The following is an 18,197-nucleotide window of genomic DNA, read 5'->3' as shown; positions in this document are numbered from 1 at the left end:
CCAAACTCCCGTAGGATCTGCATTACCTCAACCATCCCCTCCACTGGATCCGTCACATACAGCAACAGGTCGTCTGCATACAGCGACACTCGATGTTCCTCGCCCCCTCGAACCACCCCCTTCCATTTCCCCGACTCCCTTAATGCCATGGCCGAAGGTTCAATTGCTAATGCGAACAGCAGAGGGGACAGGGGGCACCCCTGCCTCGTCCCTCGATACAGCCGGAAATACTCCAACCTCCGCCGGTTCGTGACCACACTCACCACCGGGGCTTTATATAGGAGCTTAACCCAACTGATAAACCCTCCCCCGAACCCAAACCTCCTCAACACTTCCCAGAGATACTCCCACTCTACCCGATCGAAGGCCTTCTCCACGTTCATGGCTGTCACTATCTCCGCTTCTCCCTCCACCGATGGCATCATTATCACATTTAGGAGCCTTCGCACATTAGTATTTAACTGCCTACCCTTTACGAATCCCGTCTGGTCCTCATGAATCACCCCCGGGACACAGTCCTCAATCCTCATGGCCAACATTTTTGCCAGCAACTTAGCGTCTACATTAAGGAGCGAGATCGGTCTATACGACCCACATTGCAGTGGGTCCTTATCCCGCTTCAAGATCAAAGAGATCATCGCCTCCGACATTGTCGGGGGCAGGGTCCCCCCCTCCCTTGATTCATTGAAGGTCCTTACCAGCAACGGGGCTAACAGGTCTACATATTTCCTGTAGAACTCCACCGGGAACCCATCCGGCCCTGGGGCCTTCCCTGCCTGCATGCTCCCCAGTCCTTTAACCAGCTCCTCAACCCCAATTGGCGCCCCCAAACCAGCCACCTCCTGTACCTCTACCCTTGGGAACCTCAACTGATCCAAGAATCGCCGCATCCCCTCTTTTCCCCCTGGGGGCTGGGACCTATACAGTTCCTCATAAAAGGCCTTAAAAGCCTCATTCACTTTCCCTGCCCTCCGCACCGTAGTTCCCCTGCCATCTTGGACTCCACCTATTTCCCTCGCTGCCATCCTCTTACGGAGCTGGTGTGCCAGCATCCGGCTCGCCTTCTCCCCATATTTGTATATCGCCCCCTGTGCCTTCCTCCACTGTGCCTCTGCCTTCCCTGTAGTCAACAGGTCGAATTCCGTCTGGAGACTTCGCCTCTCCCTGAGTAGTCCCTCATCCGGAGCCTCTGCATAACTCCTGTCCACCCTTAAAATCTCCCCCACTAACCTCTCCCTTTCCCTGCCCTCTCGCTTCACCCTGTGAGCCCTGATGGAGATAAACTCTCCCCTGACCACCGCCTTCAGCGCCTCCCATACTACTCCCACCTGCACCTCCCCGTTGTCGTTAGCCTCCAGATACCTTTCAATACACCCCCGCACACTTCCTCGTCTGCCAGCAGTCCCACATCCAACTTCCACAACGGGCGTTGGTCCCTCTCCTCCCCCAACTCCAGCTGCACCCAGTGCGGCGCATGGTCTGAAATGGCTATGGCCGAATACTTTGTTCCCTCCACTTTCGGGATCAATGCCCTACCCAGAACAAAAAAATCTATCCGGGAGTAGGCCTTATGAACGTGGGAGAAAAAAGAAAATTCTCTGGCCAAAGGCCTGGCAAATCTCCACGGATCTACTCCCCCCATCTGATCCATAAACCCCCTAAGAACCTTGGCCGCAGCCGGCCTCTTCCCCATCCTAGATCTGGAACGATCTAATGCTGGGTCCAGTACCGTGTTAAAATCCCCACCCATTATCAAACTCCCTACCTCCAGGACCGGAATACGCCCCAACATCCGTTTCATGAATCCAGCATCGTCCTAATTTGGGGCATATACATTCACCAGTATCACCTCCGTCCCCTGCAACCTACCACTCACCATCACGTATCGGCCTCCATTGTCCGCTACTATGTTCTTGGACACAAACGACACCCCCTTTCCCACCAGTATTGCCACCCCTCTATTCTTCGCATCCAGCCCCGAATGGAACACCTGTCCTACCCATCCCTTCCTTAACCTGACCTGATCTTCCACCTTCAGATGTGTCTCCTGAAGCATGGCCACGTCTGCTTCAGTCCCTTTAGGTGCGCGAACACTCGGGCCCTCTTAACCGGCACATTTAGGTCTCTCACATTCCACGTGATCAGCTGGATTGGGGGGTTACCTACCCCTCCCCCCCCCCCCCCCACCCCCAACCCCACCCCACCCCCACCCCCCACCGACTAGCCATCTCCTATCTTAGGCCAGTCCCGTGCTCGCGCCTCCCGCACCCTCCAGTCCCCCAGGCGGGGGACCCCCGCCCCGACCACCTCTTCCATTTTCAATTCCCCCTTGGACAGTGCAGCAGCAACCCTAAACTCCCCCACGCCAGCCCCCCTCCCTCCCCCCTCCCCCGCTAGATCCACATCTAGCTCTTTTGCTCCCCCCATATTACTTCCGTGAGTCAGCTGACTTCTGCTGACCCCGGCTTCCCCCGCCTTCCCGTTGATCTCCCCCGTGTGGGAGTCTCTCCTCCTCCTTACCTTCCTCCACCACCCCCCTCCCTTTTGGCGCGGGAAAAAGCCTGCGCCTTCCTGAACCAGCCCCGCCCACTATGGCGCAGCTCCTATTGCGGCCATTATCGCAGTTCCCTCATCCCCGAGTCTCACCTCCCTCCAGCACCGACGCCCACATTCCCCATCATCATCATCTTGTCTACAGAAAAGAAAAAAGGAAATTTTAGGAATTTTAACCAGGACTCTACCCACATCCCCATCCATCATCCCACCCATGCAATATTCTTTACCCATATTTACAACCCCCTGTACAACCACATCTCCTCAGTTCGAGTCCAGTTTTTCCACCTGAATAAAGGTCCAAGCCTCTTCTGGCGTTTCAAAATAATGGTGTCGGTCCTGATAAGTGACCCACAGTCTCGCAGGCTGCAGCATGCCGAACCCGACTCTTTTTTTATGCAGCACCGCCTTGGCCCGGTTGAAGCCAGCTCTCCTCCTTGCCACCTCCGCGCTCCAATCCTGGTATACTCGGATCACCACGTTCTCCCAGCTACTGCTCCGCACCTTCTTGACCCATCTCAGCACACTTTCTTTGTCCGCGAAGCGGTGTGACCTTGCCACTATCGCCCTTGGCGGCTCATCTGCCTTGGGTCTTCTCGCCAGGACCCGATGAGCTCCTTCCAGCTCCAGGGGGGTCGGAGAGGCCTCCGCACCCATCAGCGAATGGAGCATCGTACTCATGTACGCCCCGGCATCAGCTCCCTCCACTCCTTCGGGAAGACCCAGAATCCGGAGGTTGTTCCTTCTCGACCTGTTCTCCAGGACCTCAACTCTCTCGGCCCACCTCCTGTGCACCGCCTCGTGTGCCTCCGTTTTTACCGCCAGGCCCAGGATCTCGTCCTCATTGGTATTCACTTTCTCATTCACCACACGAAGCTCCACCGCTTGTGTCTTCTGAGTCTCCTTCAGCCCATCGATCGCCAACAGCATCGGCGCCAGCACCTCCTTTTTCAGCTCCTCCACACATCGCTTGACGAACTCCTGCTGGTCTGGCCCCCACGCTGCTCGCTCTCCGCCCTCCGCCATCTTGTTTTTTTCCCCTCGTTTTGGTCTCTGCTCCAGGGCCTCTTTCCTCGTCGCTCCACCGCTGATCTCTGCCATATATTGTGAGGGGGGACCTCACTGCACCTTCCCACATGGGATTAAATCAAAACAGCTCCGTTGGGGCTCCTCTGGAGAGCCCGAAAGTCCGTAGTTGCGGGAGCTGCCGAAACGCGCGGCTTAGCTCCGCATCGCCACAACCGGAAGTCCCTAATTTTGATTTATGAAGCATCTTGGGACGTGTTATTTTTGAATAATGAAAAAGCACTAGAACATGTGAGGTATTATTCCATAGCAATCAGGTGGAAAACCCGAGCCTATTTTCCTCAGCTGAGGAACATTGATGTCCAATGTGGGACTCATTCTACCCCTTCTGAGATCAGTGAATAAACTGCAGATCAGGGGCCGTCTTCCGACCCTACGGATGGTTCGGTTCTTGACTGGTTACATTTGAGACAATGGAAATCCATGCAGTTCGTACAGACTGTTGGGTGAAACTAAAGAATCATTCCTGAAATTTACACAGGCCATCACCATCCTCATCATGAATTCACGTGAAAGAGTGTCCTATTCAATCTTCTCTCCTGGCTGAGTATGTCACATTCCTTACTGAATTTAAAAGTGGGAGTAACCATCATCAAAAGTACAAGAGAGTAGGTAGATACAATTTAGAAACCACTCAAGGTAGACCAACCACTGATACACACAAGAATAGCCATTATTCTTTCAAAATTACTTGGGTGGGATTCTCCGTGTCGCCATCCGGCCAATGGGGTTTCCCATTGTGGGCAGCCCCATGCCGTCGGGAAAACTCCGGGCTGCCAGTGAAACGGAGAATCCCGACAGCGGAGAATACAAACATGGTGCTCACCAGCTGGTTTAGAAACAGAAGCCCTAGTAATCATTCGATTAGCACGGATTGTGAAGTTGCACTTTCTAAGCTGCAGTCCCCCAAAAGCTTGCAGAGACTCACTTCAGGCAGCACGGTGGCAGAGTGGTTAGCACTGCTGCCACACAGCTCTAGCAACCCAGGTTCAATTCCGGCCTTGGGTGACTGCCTGTGTGGAGTTTGCACTTTCTCCCGTGTCTGCGTGGGTTTCCTCCGGTTTCCGCCCACAGTCCAAAGATGTGCAGGCTAGGTAGATTGGCTATGCTATATTTCCCGATAGTGTCCAAAAGGTTAGGTTGGGTTATTGGGTTGTGAGGATAGAGTGGGGGCGTGGGCTTAGGCGGGGGTTCTCTTTCCAGGGGCTGATGCAGACTCGATGGGCCGGGTGGCCTCCTTCTGCATTGTGGTGATTCTATGAAAAGGTAATGGCCATTTAACTCCTCCCTCTGAAGGACAAGTACTGACCTTTTGATTTTGACTTGGATTTATCGCAGGGCTTTGTCACCTTCACCGACTGCTCGCACTCCGCGTTGAAGAGGGCCTTCTTTAGGGTTCCATTGCGAGTCTTTAGGCCAGTCTCGGTGTCGCATTCACCCCAGTTTCCAAACTTGTACTTGCAGTCACCTGTGAAGATATGTTCAAGTCAGAAACCCAAAACAGTGATGTCTACATTCCCTAGCATGTGAGGGTCAGTAGCTTGAGTTAGGTAGTTCTCCAAAGTGGCTAGTCGCTGAAAGCCACCTGTGTCTAATGGGCCGAATTCAGTCTTTGGCCATCAACGATTTACCTATTTTGTTTTTCACTTTTCATGTCTCCTGTCTGACATCACCTGCTCTTCAGCATTTCCCAGACTGAAAGTGTGTGAGTGCATATAGAGAAGAAACAAAAAGGGTGAGATTTCCCAGCCCTGAAGCCAGCGGGCATCATGGAGGGTGGGAAAGAACTGTTGACTTTGAATGGCTCTCCAAATGTTCCTGTCCCACCCACAATAATGCTCTGGTGTCTGAGCTGGAAAATCCTGCCCAAAGACTTGCATTTATATAGTGCTATGCATGATCACTGGACACCTCAAAGTTCTTTACAGCCAGTCAATTCCGTTACAAGTGTTTCCTGCATGACTGTTGTAATGCAGGAAACTATGCAGCCAATTTGTGAACAGCAATCTCCCACAAACAGCAATGTGATAAAGTCTGGCAACAATCGGGTTAATGTGGGACTGAGTACAGAGCCACTGACACAGTGAATTAAATGGTCCACACTGAAGAGTCAGTCTAGTGTTGGACAGGCCTGTGTATACCAGCAGGCATGGAGACAGCTTGTGGCTTGTACCTTTTACTGTGTATTTGCAAATCATTCTAAGAGTTAATAAAGACTTACAGTCAACCTGCATATGACTACAAAGACTTCTTCAGACCTGCCGAACTGTATCCCACACCCTACAACAATAATGACCGGATAATCTGTTTGTGATGTTGATTGATAGATAGATGCCAAGACCCTGGGCTGAAATTCCCTACTTTTCTTCAAAATAATGCTGCAGAATCATTCACATCCACCAGAGCAGGCAGATAGACCCTTGGTTTAACATCTTGTCCAAAAACCAGCACCACCAAAATTGCAGCAGAATCTCAGTACTGCACTGCACTGGCATGTTAGCCTTCATTTTTCTGTCCATGTTCTGGAGTGGGATTTGAACCATGGAGCCTTGTGACTCAGAGGTGAGAGTGCCACCAATGAAATGAGCAGGAGTAAAAGAAAGGAAGACACAGCATCTGTGAGGAAAAGAGGGTGCGATTCTCCGAAATGGAGACAAAGTCCCGACGCCTGAGTGAAAACCGGAGTGTTTCACTCCGGCGTCGGAGCCCGCTCCCAGCCCCCTATTCTCCCGCTCCCGGGGGGCTAGGAGCGGCGTCGCGTATTTTACACACGCTGGGCCTTGGCGCCGCTTTTTACGCGGCGCCGCGTCTATGATGCGGCCAGCGTCGCGCAAATTATGTCACCCATGCATGCGCGGGTTGGCCGGTGCCAACCCGTGCATGCGTGGTTGCCGTCCTCCCCGAGGCCGCCCCGCAAGAGGTCCTCCTTTAGAGAGGCCGGCTCGCCAATCGGTGGGCACTGATCGCGGGCCAGACCCCATCGGAGGCCCCCCATACTGCAGGAACCCCCCCCCCCACAGGCCGCCCCCCCCAGCGTTCCCACGCAGTTCCCGCCGGCAACGACCAGGTGTGGACGGCACCGGCGGGAACCTGTCGTGTTGGGGCGGCCGCTCGGCCCATCCGGGCCGGAGACTCGCCGCTCGCCTTTTGCAAACGGTGAGCGGCGATTCTCCGAGCGGCCAGGCGTGATTCTCGCGGCGCTGGTTTTGGGGGGGGGGGGGGGAGAATCGCGTGTGGGTGTCAGGGTGGCATGGCGGGACTACTTGCGCGGCGCCCCGGCGATTCTCCCACCCGGCGTGGGGGGGGGGGGGGGGGAGAATTCTGCCCAGAATGTGTGAAAAATAAATGGGGTGAAGATGAGGAAGCCAAAGAGAATGAATGACTTAAATCGTTTACTGATGACTATATAGGAGTGAATGTATGAGTAACCTGCATGAATAGGATGCAGAAATAATAAAAGCAATTCTTTGCAGACAAGAAAAAAATAGTGCAATGATAGCCTAAAATTACCCCCTTACAGTAACTGCCATACATTGAACATTGAGCTCAAAGTTGTTCTGTTCCAGCAGTGAGCAATTTAAAACAGCCAATAAAAGATTTTGCACGGGAAATAATTTACAATAGAGGTCTATGACTCAGTAATGGAAACCAGATTGTTAAATGTATCCATGAACAGATGGCTTTAGTGATAAAGGAGCCAGGGGCAACTGGTCCAATAATAAAGTGCACCACACAGTAATTGATGCACCTCTGTACCTCAGCAGTAATCATCAGGTTATCAGGGTGCCTGGGAGTTCCTGTGGCTCTTATACACCCCACTGTAGCCTGTTAAAAATTGCCATCGGCTATGGCCTGAGGTAGATGTCCATTATGGGAATTATGTTTTTTTCACTGTGTGAAAGCAGGAAGATAGAGTAAAGGGTCAGAATAAGCTGATACTATTTAAAAACAGCTCTAAAAACAAAATGTTCACCTCCAAATTGCTTCTTCCAGTTACAAGGCACCTTGCACTTCACAATCTTGGTCTCCTCCTTCTCCGTGCAGGTTCCCTCACGGAGTCCATTGCCACAGTCACCAGAGGCTGGCTCACATGTTCCCCACTGCCATTCTTTGCAGGCTGAGCTAGACTTCTTCCCTTTCTCTGCAAGAGAAGATGATACTGTAGGAGGATGTGCACTTTAGATGTTGGTTGAGGAAAAAGGTGGCAAAAATTAAGTGGAAGGGAAAGTGTTCATAGCCCATTCTTTAGGATTGGCTCAAGTTTACAAGCGGTTGGACTCTGTGTAACTTTCTTCTGTAGTTTGAGTACCATCCATACAGGTACAGAGGAAGACCAACCATCACACACTCGGTCATCCATCTGGCAAATCCACCGCCATAATACCCAACTGCATCATAACACCTGCAGAGTTTCATCACCCTACCTGGAAGTGAGTTTGATGTGCTGCAGCTTGATTTCAGAATCTGTTTCTGGAGAATGTCAGATTTTATTCAACTAAAAGCACTCCACAAACTCCTGAAGCCTTCTTGATGCCACTGCTGCTTTTTAGATTAAAAAGACCCCACTATCATTGCCACACTGATTCAGAAGCCTCTTTTATTTTTCTGGTTCTCTTTTGACCAACCCAATAATCACTTTTGTCCATTTCAACTGCATCTCACACCCATACCTGGCAGGGTAAGTGGGAAGGCAAAGCTTCAAATGGTTAACCATGGATCCATCGTCAAACTAACTCTTAATTTAACAAAGATGCAAAACAAAATAATTCAAGAAATTAGGGGTGGGTGTGAGATACAGTTGAGCTGAACAAAATTGATAATTAGAATGTCCATTAGTTGAATTCTTTGAAGAAATGACAGAGTTAGAGCATGATGGGAGCATTGCAGGTATTGGCCGAAATTCTCCGATCTGAAGCTCACCCGCCACTGCTGCCAGCGACAACAGAGAATTCGGCACTCAGCCAAAACTCCATTCACTGCAGTGGGACTGGAGAATCCCGTCGGAGTGAACAGATGGAGAAATCCGGCCATTTTCCAGAACGCCTTGATTAAGTGACACAGAGGCTATTAATAAATGCAAGATAGTTCTTTTTAACATGTATGAGATTGGACTCTAAGGTGAAACCAATCTCAAGTTTGTCGATGATATAAGGATTATGGAGGTGATTTTTGATTTTACGACATGGTTTTAATGAGTCAACAGCACATTTCTCCTGATTTTGATTTCTGTTAAAGTCGGCCTGCGCATGACTTCATAGAATTATGGGGGTTGCAACCCATTGGCACTCGAGTAAGAGTAATTTGAGGCCTATTCCATCTTCATGCAGACCGAGTTCAGTCTCTGAGGTAGTCACTGAAGTAACAGGAGACAGTCCACAGTTATCATTTGTCAACTGCCATGGAAACGCTTTCTTCGTTGCAGGCCTCAAACAGAGCAGGTAGCAGCTTTATTGACCTGCAGGTCAGTTAAGAATTGGCTGGGAAGACACAGATCGCAGCTAGTGACTCTGCCTCCATGGAAGAACACATTGCCACATAGCAATAAGGTTTTGAACAGACTCTCTTTCACATCCTGTGGGCCAGGACTTTCAGAGACTGATAGCTACCTTTACTGCCATCCTACATGTGACTCCAGATCCACAGCAATAACTCTTAAATGTCCTCTGAAATGTCCCAGCAATTAGGGGTGGGTAATAAATGCTGGCCCAGCCAGCAACACAAATTAATTGAAAAAAAAAGAGCCGATCATTTCTCAGCAACATGTGTGAGGCATCTGGCGTCCACCTCAGAGCACCATGCAAATGGCATCAGGTTGCCAAAATGGTGAGTAGGAGAAGTGCGGTGGCGCCGTAGTTAGCACCCTCAGCAAGAAGTAGTTTCTCCTCATCTCAGTTCTAAATCCACCGCCTCTCAACCTATACCTGTGACCTCTCATTCTAGATTCCTCCACAAGGGAGATCATTGGGTCTACGTTTACTTTATGAATCCCATTTGGTGTTTTATACACCTCGATTAGATCCCCTCTCATCCTTCTAAACTCCAGCGAGAATAAGCCCAAACTGTTTTATCTCTCCTCTTCCGTCAACCCGTTCATCCCCGGAATCCATCTGCCTCACGGCGCCGAGGTCCCAGGTTCAAACCCGGCTCTGGGTCACTGGCCGTGTGGAGTTTTGCACATTCTCCCTGTGTTTGCGTGGGTTTTGTCCCCACAACCCAAAGATGTGCAGGGTAGATGGATTGCTATAATTGCCCCTTAATTGGAAAGAAAAATGAATTGGGTCCTCTAAATTAAAAAAAAAAGATGGTAAGTAGTTCCAGCAAAGTACCATGCTATTGGCCGCTAATCCGACGGACAAGCTGCCATTTACTTTTGTTCCACATGAGCAACCAGCCACCTAGCCTATTACCTAAATGGAAAGCAGATTCAAGATGCGCCTGGGCAGTGGGATCTGGGTGTCTTTGTTCAGGAATCGCAGAAAGTCAGTCTGCAGGTACAGCATGTAATTAAAAAGGCAAATGGAATGTTAGCATTTATTGTAAAAGGACTGGAGAGTAAAAGTAAAGAAGTGTTGTTACAATTTTATAGGGTGTTGGTGAGACCACATCTGGAGTATTGTGTCCAGTTTTGATCTTCTTATTTGAGGAAAGGTGTCGTGGCATTGGAGGCAATTCAGAGGAGGTTCACCAGATTGATTCCGGGGATGAAAGGGTTGACGTATGAGGAGAAATAAAACAGTTTGGGCTTATACTCGCTGGAGTTTAGAAGGATGAGAGGGGATCTAATTGTGGTGTATAAAATACCAAATGGGATTGATGAAGTAAACGTAGACCAAATGTTCTCCCTTGTTGGGCAATCTAGAAAGAGAGGTCACAGGTATAGGTTGAGAGACGGTAGATTTAGAACTGAGATGAGGAGAAACTACTTCTCGCAGAGGGTGGTGAATTTGTGGATCTCACTGCCCCATAGTACGGTGGAATCAGAGTCATTAAATGGTTTCAAGAAGGAGGTTGCTATATTCCTGATTTAAAAAAAACAGGTTAAGGGGATATGGGCAACAGGTGGAGAGGTGTATTTGAGACCAGGAAGAGATCAGCCATGATCTGATTGAATGGCGGGGCAGGCTCGAAGATCTGAATTGCCCACTTCTGCTTCTAATTCCTATGTTCCTAGCCGTCTGATTACACTTAGGAAAAACACTGGATTAGAGAAAGAAGGGCATATTTAGACATTGAGTGGAATTTCAGGGGTAAGATCCAAACCTGACACCCCCCCCCCCCCCCCCCCCCCCCCCCCAGTCAGGGGTCGAGTTAAAATGACACCCTTGTTCAGTTTTAGGTAATAAAAGCATGGATTATGATTTTAGCTGCAACAGATGGGGGTAGAGTCAGACAATACAAAACAAAATGTGAGAGAGCAGTTTTGGCACCCTGTGAGGAATGAAACACCGCTCAAGGTTAAACAGAAACACATCAAGGATCCACACTTCCAGGTCGAACCAAAATGTTTCTTCATGTCAACATTGGAGCCCAAACTCAGAAAATACACAGCACACTGAACTACGACAAAATAAAAATCGTCTGATTCAGTTGTAATGTCCCACTCACCTTTTTTGTTCCTGCCAGCTTCAGAGGACCCTGTCATCAGGACAATAAGCAGCACGAGTACCAGCGAGAAAAGGACACGCAGCTGCATTCTGGGAAGGAAAGAAATGATACAGCGTCATTGATTCACTAGGCCAAGGATATCAGTCACTCGCATCGATCTGGTGTGGGTCACAAGGGACATTTTGATTGCATTAGGGACACAATCAAGAGTCAGTGTTTGCCTTTCTCCAAACAGTGAAAACCTGCTGCCACTTTGTAAAGTCTATGGATAACGAGGGGAGGTGATGGTATAGTGGTAATATCACTGGACAAGTAATCCAGGGGCCCAAACCTCACGGGTTCAATTCCCACCCCGGCAGCTGGTGGAAATTAAATTAACTGAATAAATCTGGAATTGAAAATCTCGCCTCAGTAATGGTGACCATGAAACCATTGTCATAAAAGCACATGTAGCTCACAAATGACCTTTCTGGGAAGGAAGACTTTACCTGCCCTGACCTACATGCAACTATAGACATTGAATAATATGGCTGCCTCTGATGTGGCCCAGCAAACCACTCATGTATATCAAACTGTTGTGAAGACTAAAAGGAATGAAACTGGATGGACCTCCCATTATTGACCCAGCTGCTGGATACAACAATGGCACACCCAACCCTGTCAACCCTGCAAAGTCCTCCCTTCTGGACTTGGTTTATGCCAAAATTGGTTGAGCTGTTCAACAGACTATCAAGCTTGACTTAGTCGGTACTCAACAAAGACAATATTGCAGACACTACCATTACCATCCCCAGGTATGTCCTATCTACCAGCAGGACAGACCCACCAGAGGTTGACAGCACAGTGTTTTACAGCTGGGAGGGAATTGCTTTGGGAGTCCATAACATTGACTCTGGATCCCATGAAGTCTCATGGTGAAGGTCAAACATGGGCAAGGAAACCTCCTGCTGAACACCATGTACTGTCCCCCTCAGCTGATGAACCAGTACTCGTCCATGTTTAACACTAATTGGAAGAAGCACTGAGGGTGGCAAGGGCACAGAATGCACTCTGGGTGGGGTACTTCAATGTTCATCACCAGGTGTGGCTCGGTCGCACTATCACAGACTGAATTGGTCGTGCCTTGAAAGACCATGGGGGGATTCCTTGATTGCCGACGGCGAAATCGCGTTCGACGATCAGCCGGAGAATCCTTGTTTACGCCCAAATTGGGGGCGGTGCCGTTTTTGTGATGCTCCTCCCCCTCAAAAACGGTGTACTCAAGGAGTATGCGGCACGCTGTATGGGCCCTGAGGCCCTCCCCCGATGCTCCGCCCCAATGGACCGAGTCTCCGACGGCATTGCTCGCATGTGCTCACATCATTCAGGGACCTCGTGTGGCGGCTGTAGACTGAATCCAGCACTGCTACAGTTGGGCGGGGGGAGCCGTTCCACTGGCGGGGGCGGCCTCGGCGGTGGTTGGGTCGTCCGAGCGTGTCGAGGCTGTTTACAGGGGAGCAGTTTTTGGCAGACCGGGTCCGCGAGCGGACGGCGCCATCTTGCACGGCGCGGCCACCGCAGGTCACTGCCATGTACACGCACAGCTACAGACCCGGCCATTCTGCAGCCGTATCCGCAGGCAAAGCCGGGGGCTTTAAGCTGCGCAGCTGCTTGCCCCCCACCGGGCGGAGGCTCGGCGCCGTCTTTCCAATCGTAAGACCAGATGGATCCTACAGACATAGCCGCAGGATCGGAGAATCCAGCCCCATAGCAGCTAGTCTGGGCTGAGGCAGGTGGTGAGGAAACCAACAAGAGGGAAAAAGCGACTTGTCCTCGACCTAACCAATCTTTTTGTCACAGGTGCATCTGTCCATGGCAAAGTAAAATTCTCCACTGGTTGGAGTCATACGTAGCACAAAGATGGTTGTGGTTGTTGAGGTCAGTCATCTTAGCTCCCAGACATCACTGCAGAAGTTCCTCAGGGCAGTGTCCTAGGCCCAACCATCTTCAGCCGCTTCATCAATGACCTTCCCTCTATCATAAGATCAGAAGTGGGGGTGTTTGCTGTTGACTGCACAATGTTCAGCACCATTCGTGACTCCTTAGATATTGAAGCAGTCCATGTCCAAATGCAGCAAGTCCTGGACAATATCCAGGCTTTGGGGGATAAGTGGCAAGTTACATTTGTGCCACACAAGTGCGAGGCAATGGTCATCTCCAACAATAGAGAATCTAACCATCTCCCCTTGACATTTAACGGCCCATTACCATCGCTAAATCCCGCACTAGCATCATCCTGGGGGTAAATATTGACCTGAAACTGAACTGGACTAGCCATATAAATACTGTGGCTACAAGAACAGATCAGAGACTGGGAATTCTGCGGGGAGAAACTCATTGCCTGCCTCCTCAGAGCCTGTCTGCCATCTACTCGGCACAAGTCAGGAGTGCAATGGAATACTCTCCACTTGCCTGGATGAGTGCAGCTCCAACAAAACTCAAGAAATCAACAACACCATCCAGGACAAAACACTAGATTGGCACCCCATCCTCCTCCACCTTAAATATTCACTTCCTTTACCACTGGTTCACAGTGGATAGTATGTACTATCTGCAGATGCACTGCAGCAAAATCATTGCAGGAACTCCCATACCAACAGTACTGCTGCTGAACCTACATTGACTGAAGCCGTTCAAGTAGGCAGCTCACCACCACCTTTTCATGGGCAATTTTGGAGAGTAATAAATGCTGGCCTAGCCAGCGATGCCCACATCTCGTAAACAAATAAACAAAAAATAATGGGTACTGGGGTAAAATACCAAAGAAACCCCATGACCATTGAACAACTCAGTAGTAAGAAATTAATGTCTTCTTCACAACTCATGTAGACACGGGGAGAACGTGCAAATTCCTCACAGACAGTCACCCAAGGCTGGAATTGAACCCAGGTCCCTGGCGCTGTGAGGCAGCAGTGCTAACCACTGTGCCACTGTGTCGCCCCAATTGTTCAGCAATGGCTTCTCGAGAAGCATTGTCCTTCTGATACTTTGCAGCGAAGCCACATTGTAAAAAGGAAACATCCAAAAGATTCCGGCCTCATTTGCCAGATGGCGATGGTAGTCAGTTGGTACCGTGCTGTTAATACAGGCTGCATGTCAGCAATGCCATTTCCACAGTCAGCGGGCACCCAGTCAGAGCAGCAAAGAGGAGGGAGCCCAAGATCTACTCTAGCACAGAGAGCCTGAGAAATGGCTTTGGATGCAGGAGGAGTCTGCACACTTCTGCTTCAAAATTGATTTAAGTTGCCTGATTTGTGATTTTACGATCAGCAGCATGTCATTTCTAGTGGCTTAAAACAGGCTCTTTTTCTCGACATGTCTCCACCAACACTATGGATGAGGTTTTCCAAAGTCATGCACCTGATTTTTTCAGTCATACATCAATATCACATATTGCTGGAGCCAGTTCAATATCAGAAACTCCTTGATGAGAAGTGTTTCATTCAAAGAAAATAAGCCTATTTTTAAACCAACTGGAGATTTGCAGAGAACCTTTGCATTTGTTGCAAAGACCTGTTGCAAGACTAACTGTACTTATTTTTAATGTTTAACTGACAAAAGCTCAGCTCGTCCTGGTTTAAATGGTCAGCAAATTCTGTAAGAGGCTAAGAAAAGCTTATTAGATTGCAGAAGCAGTTTATGCTGAGCAACAGCCTTACTTTCACACCACAAGCAGTCAAAATTTACAATGGGCTCTCACTGGTGGTCATTACAATGCCACCCAGGAAGGAGGGTCCACAACAGAACTTGCCAACTTTTGAGCTCGTAAAGAATTCTTCTGTCAGCCCAGATCAAATGAACAGCAAGTCTCTGGAATTTGTGCAGAGGGATCTATTCCACTGATCCAAAGTGGGCATTGTGCTAAATGGCAGGTGATAAATTCAGCTACGCGATACACAAGTGAGGTCTCTCTCACTCGCTCCACAACATTGAATGCATAGTTGCCAGTAAATGACACAGGAGTATTGAGGTCGCCAATAAACTACTGACAATTGCCGCCTGTAACGCTTCACACAATGACTGCACTGACTGTTCCGAAACACCTGGAAGTGGGTAAACAACGGCTCAGACATTGGGAATGGATCTTTTCAAAATCAGCCCATCTGCATCTTTGTCAGTAACGCTGACACAAATTGTTTTTGCGGACATGAAGGGCATTTAAATCAGCAGTATCTGCCGATAAGCTTTATGAAGTATGAGTGAACTGCCAAGCACTCCCCTCAACATGTCAATGGGGAACAAGTCCCTGTTGTTCACAAGGGTTCCAGATGCAGGACCAGTTTGGCAGCAGCCAGCCCTTGATTACTGCTCTTAAAAAAGGAGACTATTTAACACATTATACGACAGCTTGCATCAATCCTTTCTCCTGGTGCGATGATTCAATGATTTATTGCTTGCCAACCAAAACTCCCACAGGCAATAGGCAGGTTTTTTTTGTGTTAAAAATGCACCCTTCACGCAAATTAATGAAGAAGGGAATGCTGACAAGCTGCCTTACTCAAATAACCAGAGAAGAAACCAAGAAATAGAAACCAGAAAGGTGTGCAAATAACTCTCCCTTAAAAATGCAGGATCTTTTCTCCACTGGAAACTAGGCCGCTTATGGCTTTTTGCACCAACGCTGATGGAACAGCAATAAAGTTGGCATGGTGTGTAATTTGGAATGGTGTTATGCTGTCCTCGTCTTTCTAGTTGGTGGAGGTCGGAGGTATTGAGAGATGCTGCTAAAGTGGCCTTGATGACTTGTTGCATCTTGTAGATAGGGAACACTATAGACACAATCTGCTGATGGTGGAGTGAGTGCATGTTTAAACTTCAAGATGATGATGACTGCGATCATATGGTTGTATAGGATGTGGACAACATTCTGCGAATGCGGTTGTAACATAGAACCATAGAATTCCTAAAGTGCAGGAGGAGGCCATTCGGCCCTTCAAGTCTGCACCGACCCTCTGAAAGAGCTCCCTGATTAGGCCACTGCACCCCCCTATCCCCATAAAACCACCTAACCTGCACATCTTTAGACACTAAGGGGCAAATTAGTATCGGCAAAACACCTAACCTGCATAACTTTGGACTGTGGGAGGAAACCGGATCACCCGGAGGAAACCCACGCAGACACGGTGAGAATGTGCAAACTCCACACAGTAACCCAATTGAACTCAGGTCCCTGGAGCTATGAGGCAGCAGTGCTAACCACCATGCCACACAGTTTGGAGAAATCAAAATGAAAGGTTGTCAACTTCAAACATTAAATCTGTTTCTTTCTGCAAAGATGCTGCCAGACCTGCTGAGTATTTGCAGCATTTCTGGTTTATATTTCAGATTTGCAGCATTGCCAATGTTTTGTAGGAGAAATCATTGGTCAGGCCCTTGCAATTTACATTCTGTCAAATAGATTTTTCCTATTCCTCAAGCTTCTGCACACACGTTTTCTAAGGGCTGAGGTATGAGAGTAGATAGAGGACAGGAAGCTGTTGGAAATGTTCAAGTGGACAAAAGATTTTAGGTGATGGAAGACTTTGGCAGCACGGTAGCATTGTGGATAGCACAATTGCTTCACAGCTCCAGGGTCCCAGGTTCGATTCCGGCTTGGGTCACTGTCTGTGCAGAGTCTGCACATCCTCCCCGTGTGTGCGTGGGTTTCCTCCGGGTGCTCCGGTTTCCTCCCACAGTCCAAAGATGTGCGGGTTAGGTGGATTGGCCATGATAAATTGCCCTTAGTGTCCAAAATTGCCCTTAGTGTTGGGTGGGGTTGCTGGGTTATGGGGATAGGGTGGAGGTGTTGACCTTGGGTAGGATGCTCTTTCCAAGAGCTGGTGCAGACTCGATGGGCCGAATGGCCTCCTTCTGCACTGTAAATTCTATGATAATCTATGATTTGGCAGGAGATGGAGCAAAGAATCACGGAGAAATGTCAGTCATGCAGTGAAGAAAACCAAATGGTTTCTGACACAAAGAAATTCTGTTGAATTGTTGTTAGCTTTAATATACAGCTTTACTGAAGTAACTGTGAATTCGTTGGAGGTTATATCCAAGGGTTTCCATATATATCTCAAGGACAAAACAGGGTACCAAAATGTTTAGTCAATGAGAAAATAGAAACACATGCCAGGCCCAGAATTCTGAGGTTGTTCAAATAGACTCCCACTGTAGGCCAGGCAGGAATCTGCTGGAACAGACATAAGCTCAAACAATACCTCCTGTATGATCAGTGATACCAGGTGGGGGGGAACCTAAATCACTCAAAACTATGAGCCTAGGGATCTTGGCAGAGTTAGCAGCAGCTTCTGCACACTGGCACTCTATCCCAAGAGGCAGCCCCTTCAATCTTTTAGGGCCAGCTTGTTACACCTGATACGCTGCCATCAAAAAGAAGCAAATACATTCCCACCCAGTCAACTCAGTTTTGTAGCTCCTGAAATTAGTCTTTCAAAAAGGTTGTGAACCAACCCAGTCAAGGCTTTTCTAATGGTATCATAAAGTACTGAGTAACAAGGCCCACCTTCATAGGTCATGCTCAGTAAAGCAGCTCAGAAACATTTTCAATTGGGCACAAGTAGAACAGAGGCAAACAATACCCTTGACTGAGCCAGTTCCAAACACATTGCATTAATCTTGTGGCCAGCAAAACGACAGGAGAACCTATTCCTTGTCCTGGTCAGTATTTATTCCACAGACACTCTGCAGATGCACGGGAACACCACCGTCGTGTTGGGTGCCCTGATACACAAATGAGGCAACACGGCTGCAGATGGTACAACTTGATTTTATTATGTTAACTAACAGATGCAACTAACTATAGACTTGGGTACGTTCGCTACCAGCTAACCTATGGACCTCGCCCTATCACTAATGTTGGTGAGGCACTCAGCACATGGTCTGTGTCTGAGTGTCACGCTGCAAGCTCTGTG

The 18,197-nt window shown here is 48.9% G+C and overlaps 1 protein-coding gene across 1 annotated transcript in view; it reads right to left on the bottom strand.

Annotated features, from left to right (window-relative positions):
* Window positions 1-18,197, bottom strand: part of mdka (midkine a) — a 142,218-nt gene that overhangs the window by 19,662 nt on the left and 104,359 nt on the right. The window contains exons 2-4 of the mRNA XM_072518867.1: window positions 11,245-11,333; window positions 7,613-7,780; window positions 4,949-5,107 (exon numbers count right to left, since the gene is read on the bottom strand). Of these exons, the coding sequence (XP_072374968.1) occupies window positions 4,949-5,107; window positions 7,613-7,780; window positions 11,245-11,332 (415 nt within the window). The 5' untranslated portion in view covers window position 11,333. The remainder of the gene's footprint in view (window positions 1-4,948; window positions 5,108-7,612; window positions 7,781-11,244; window positions 11,334-18,197) is intronic.

The sequence above is a fragment of the Scyliorhinus torazame genome, chromosome 10, assembly GCF_047496885.1.
Source record: "Scyliorhinus torazame isolate Kashiwa2021f chromosome 10, sScyTor2.1, whole genome shotgun sequence".
Classification (NCBI taxonomy): Eukaryota; Metazoa; Chordata; class Chondrichthyes; order Carcharhiniformes; family Scyliorhinidae; genus Scyliorhinus; species Scyliorhinus torazame.
Note: the sequence above shows the minus strand (reverse complement) of the source record. Positions and strands in the feature narration are given on the sequence as shown.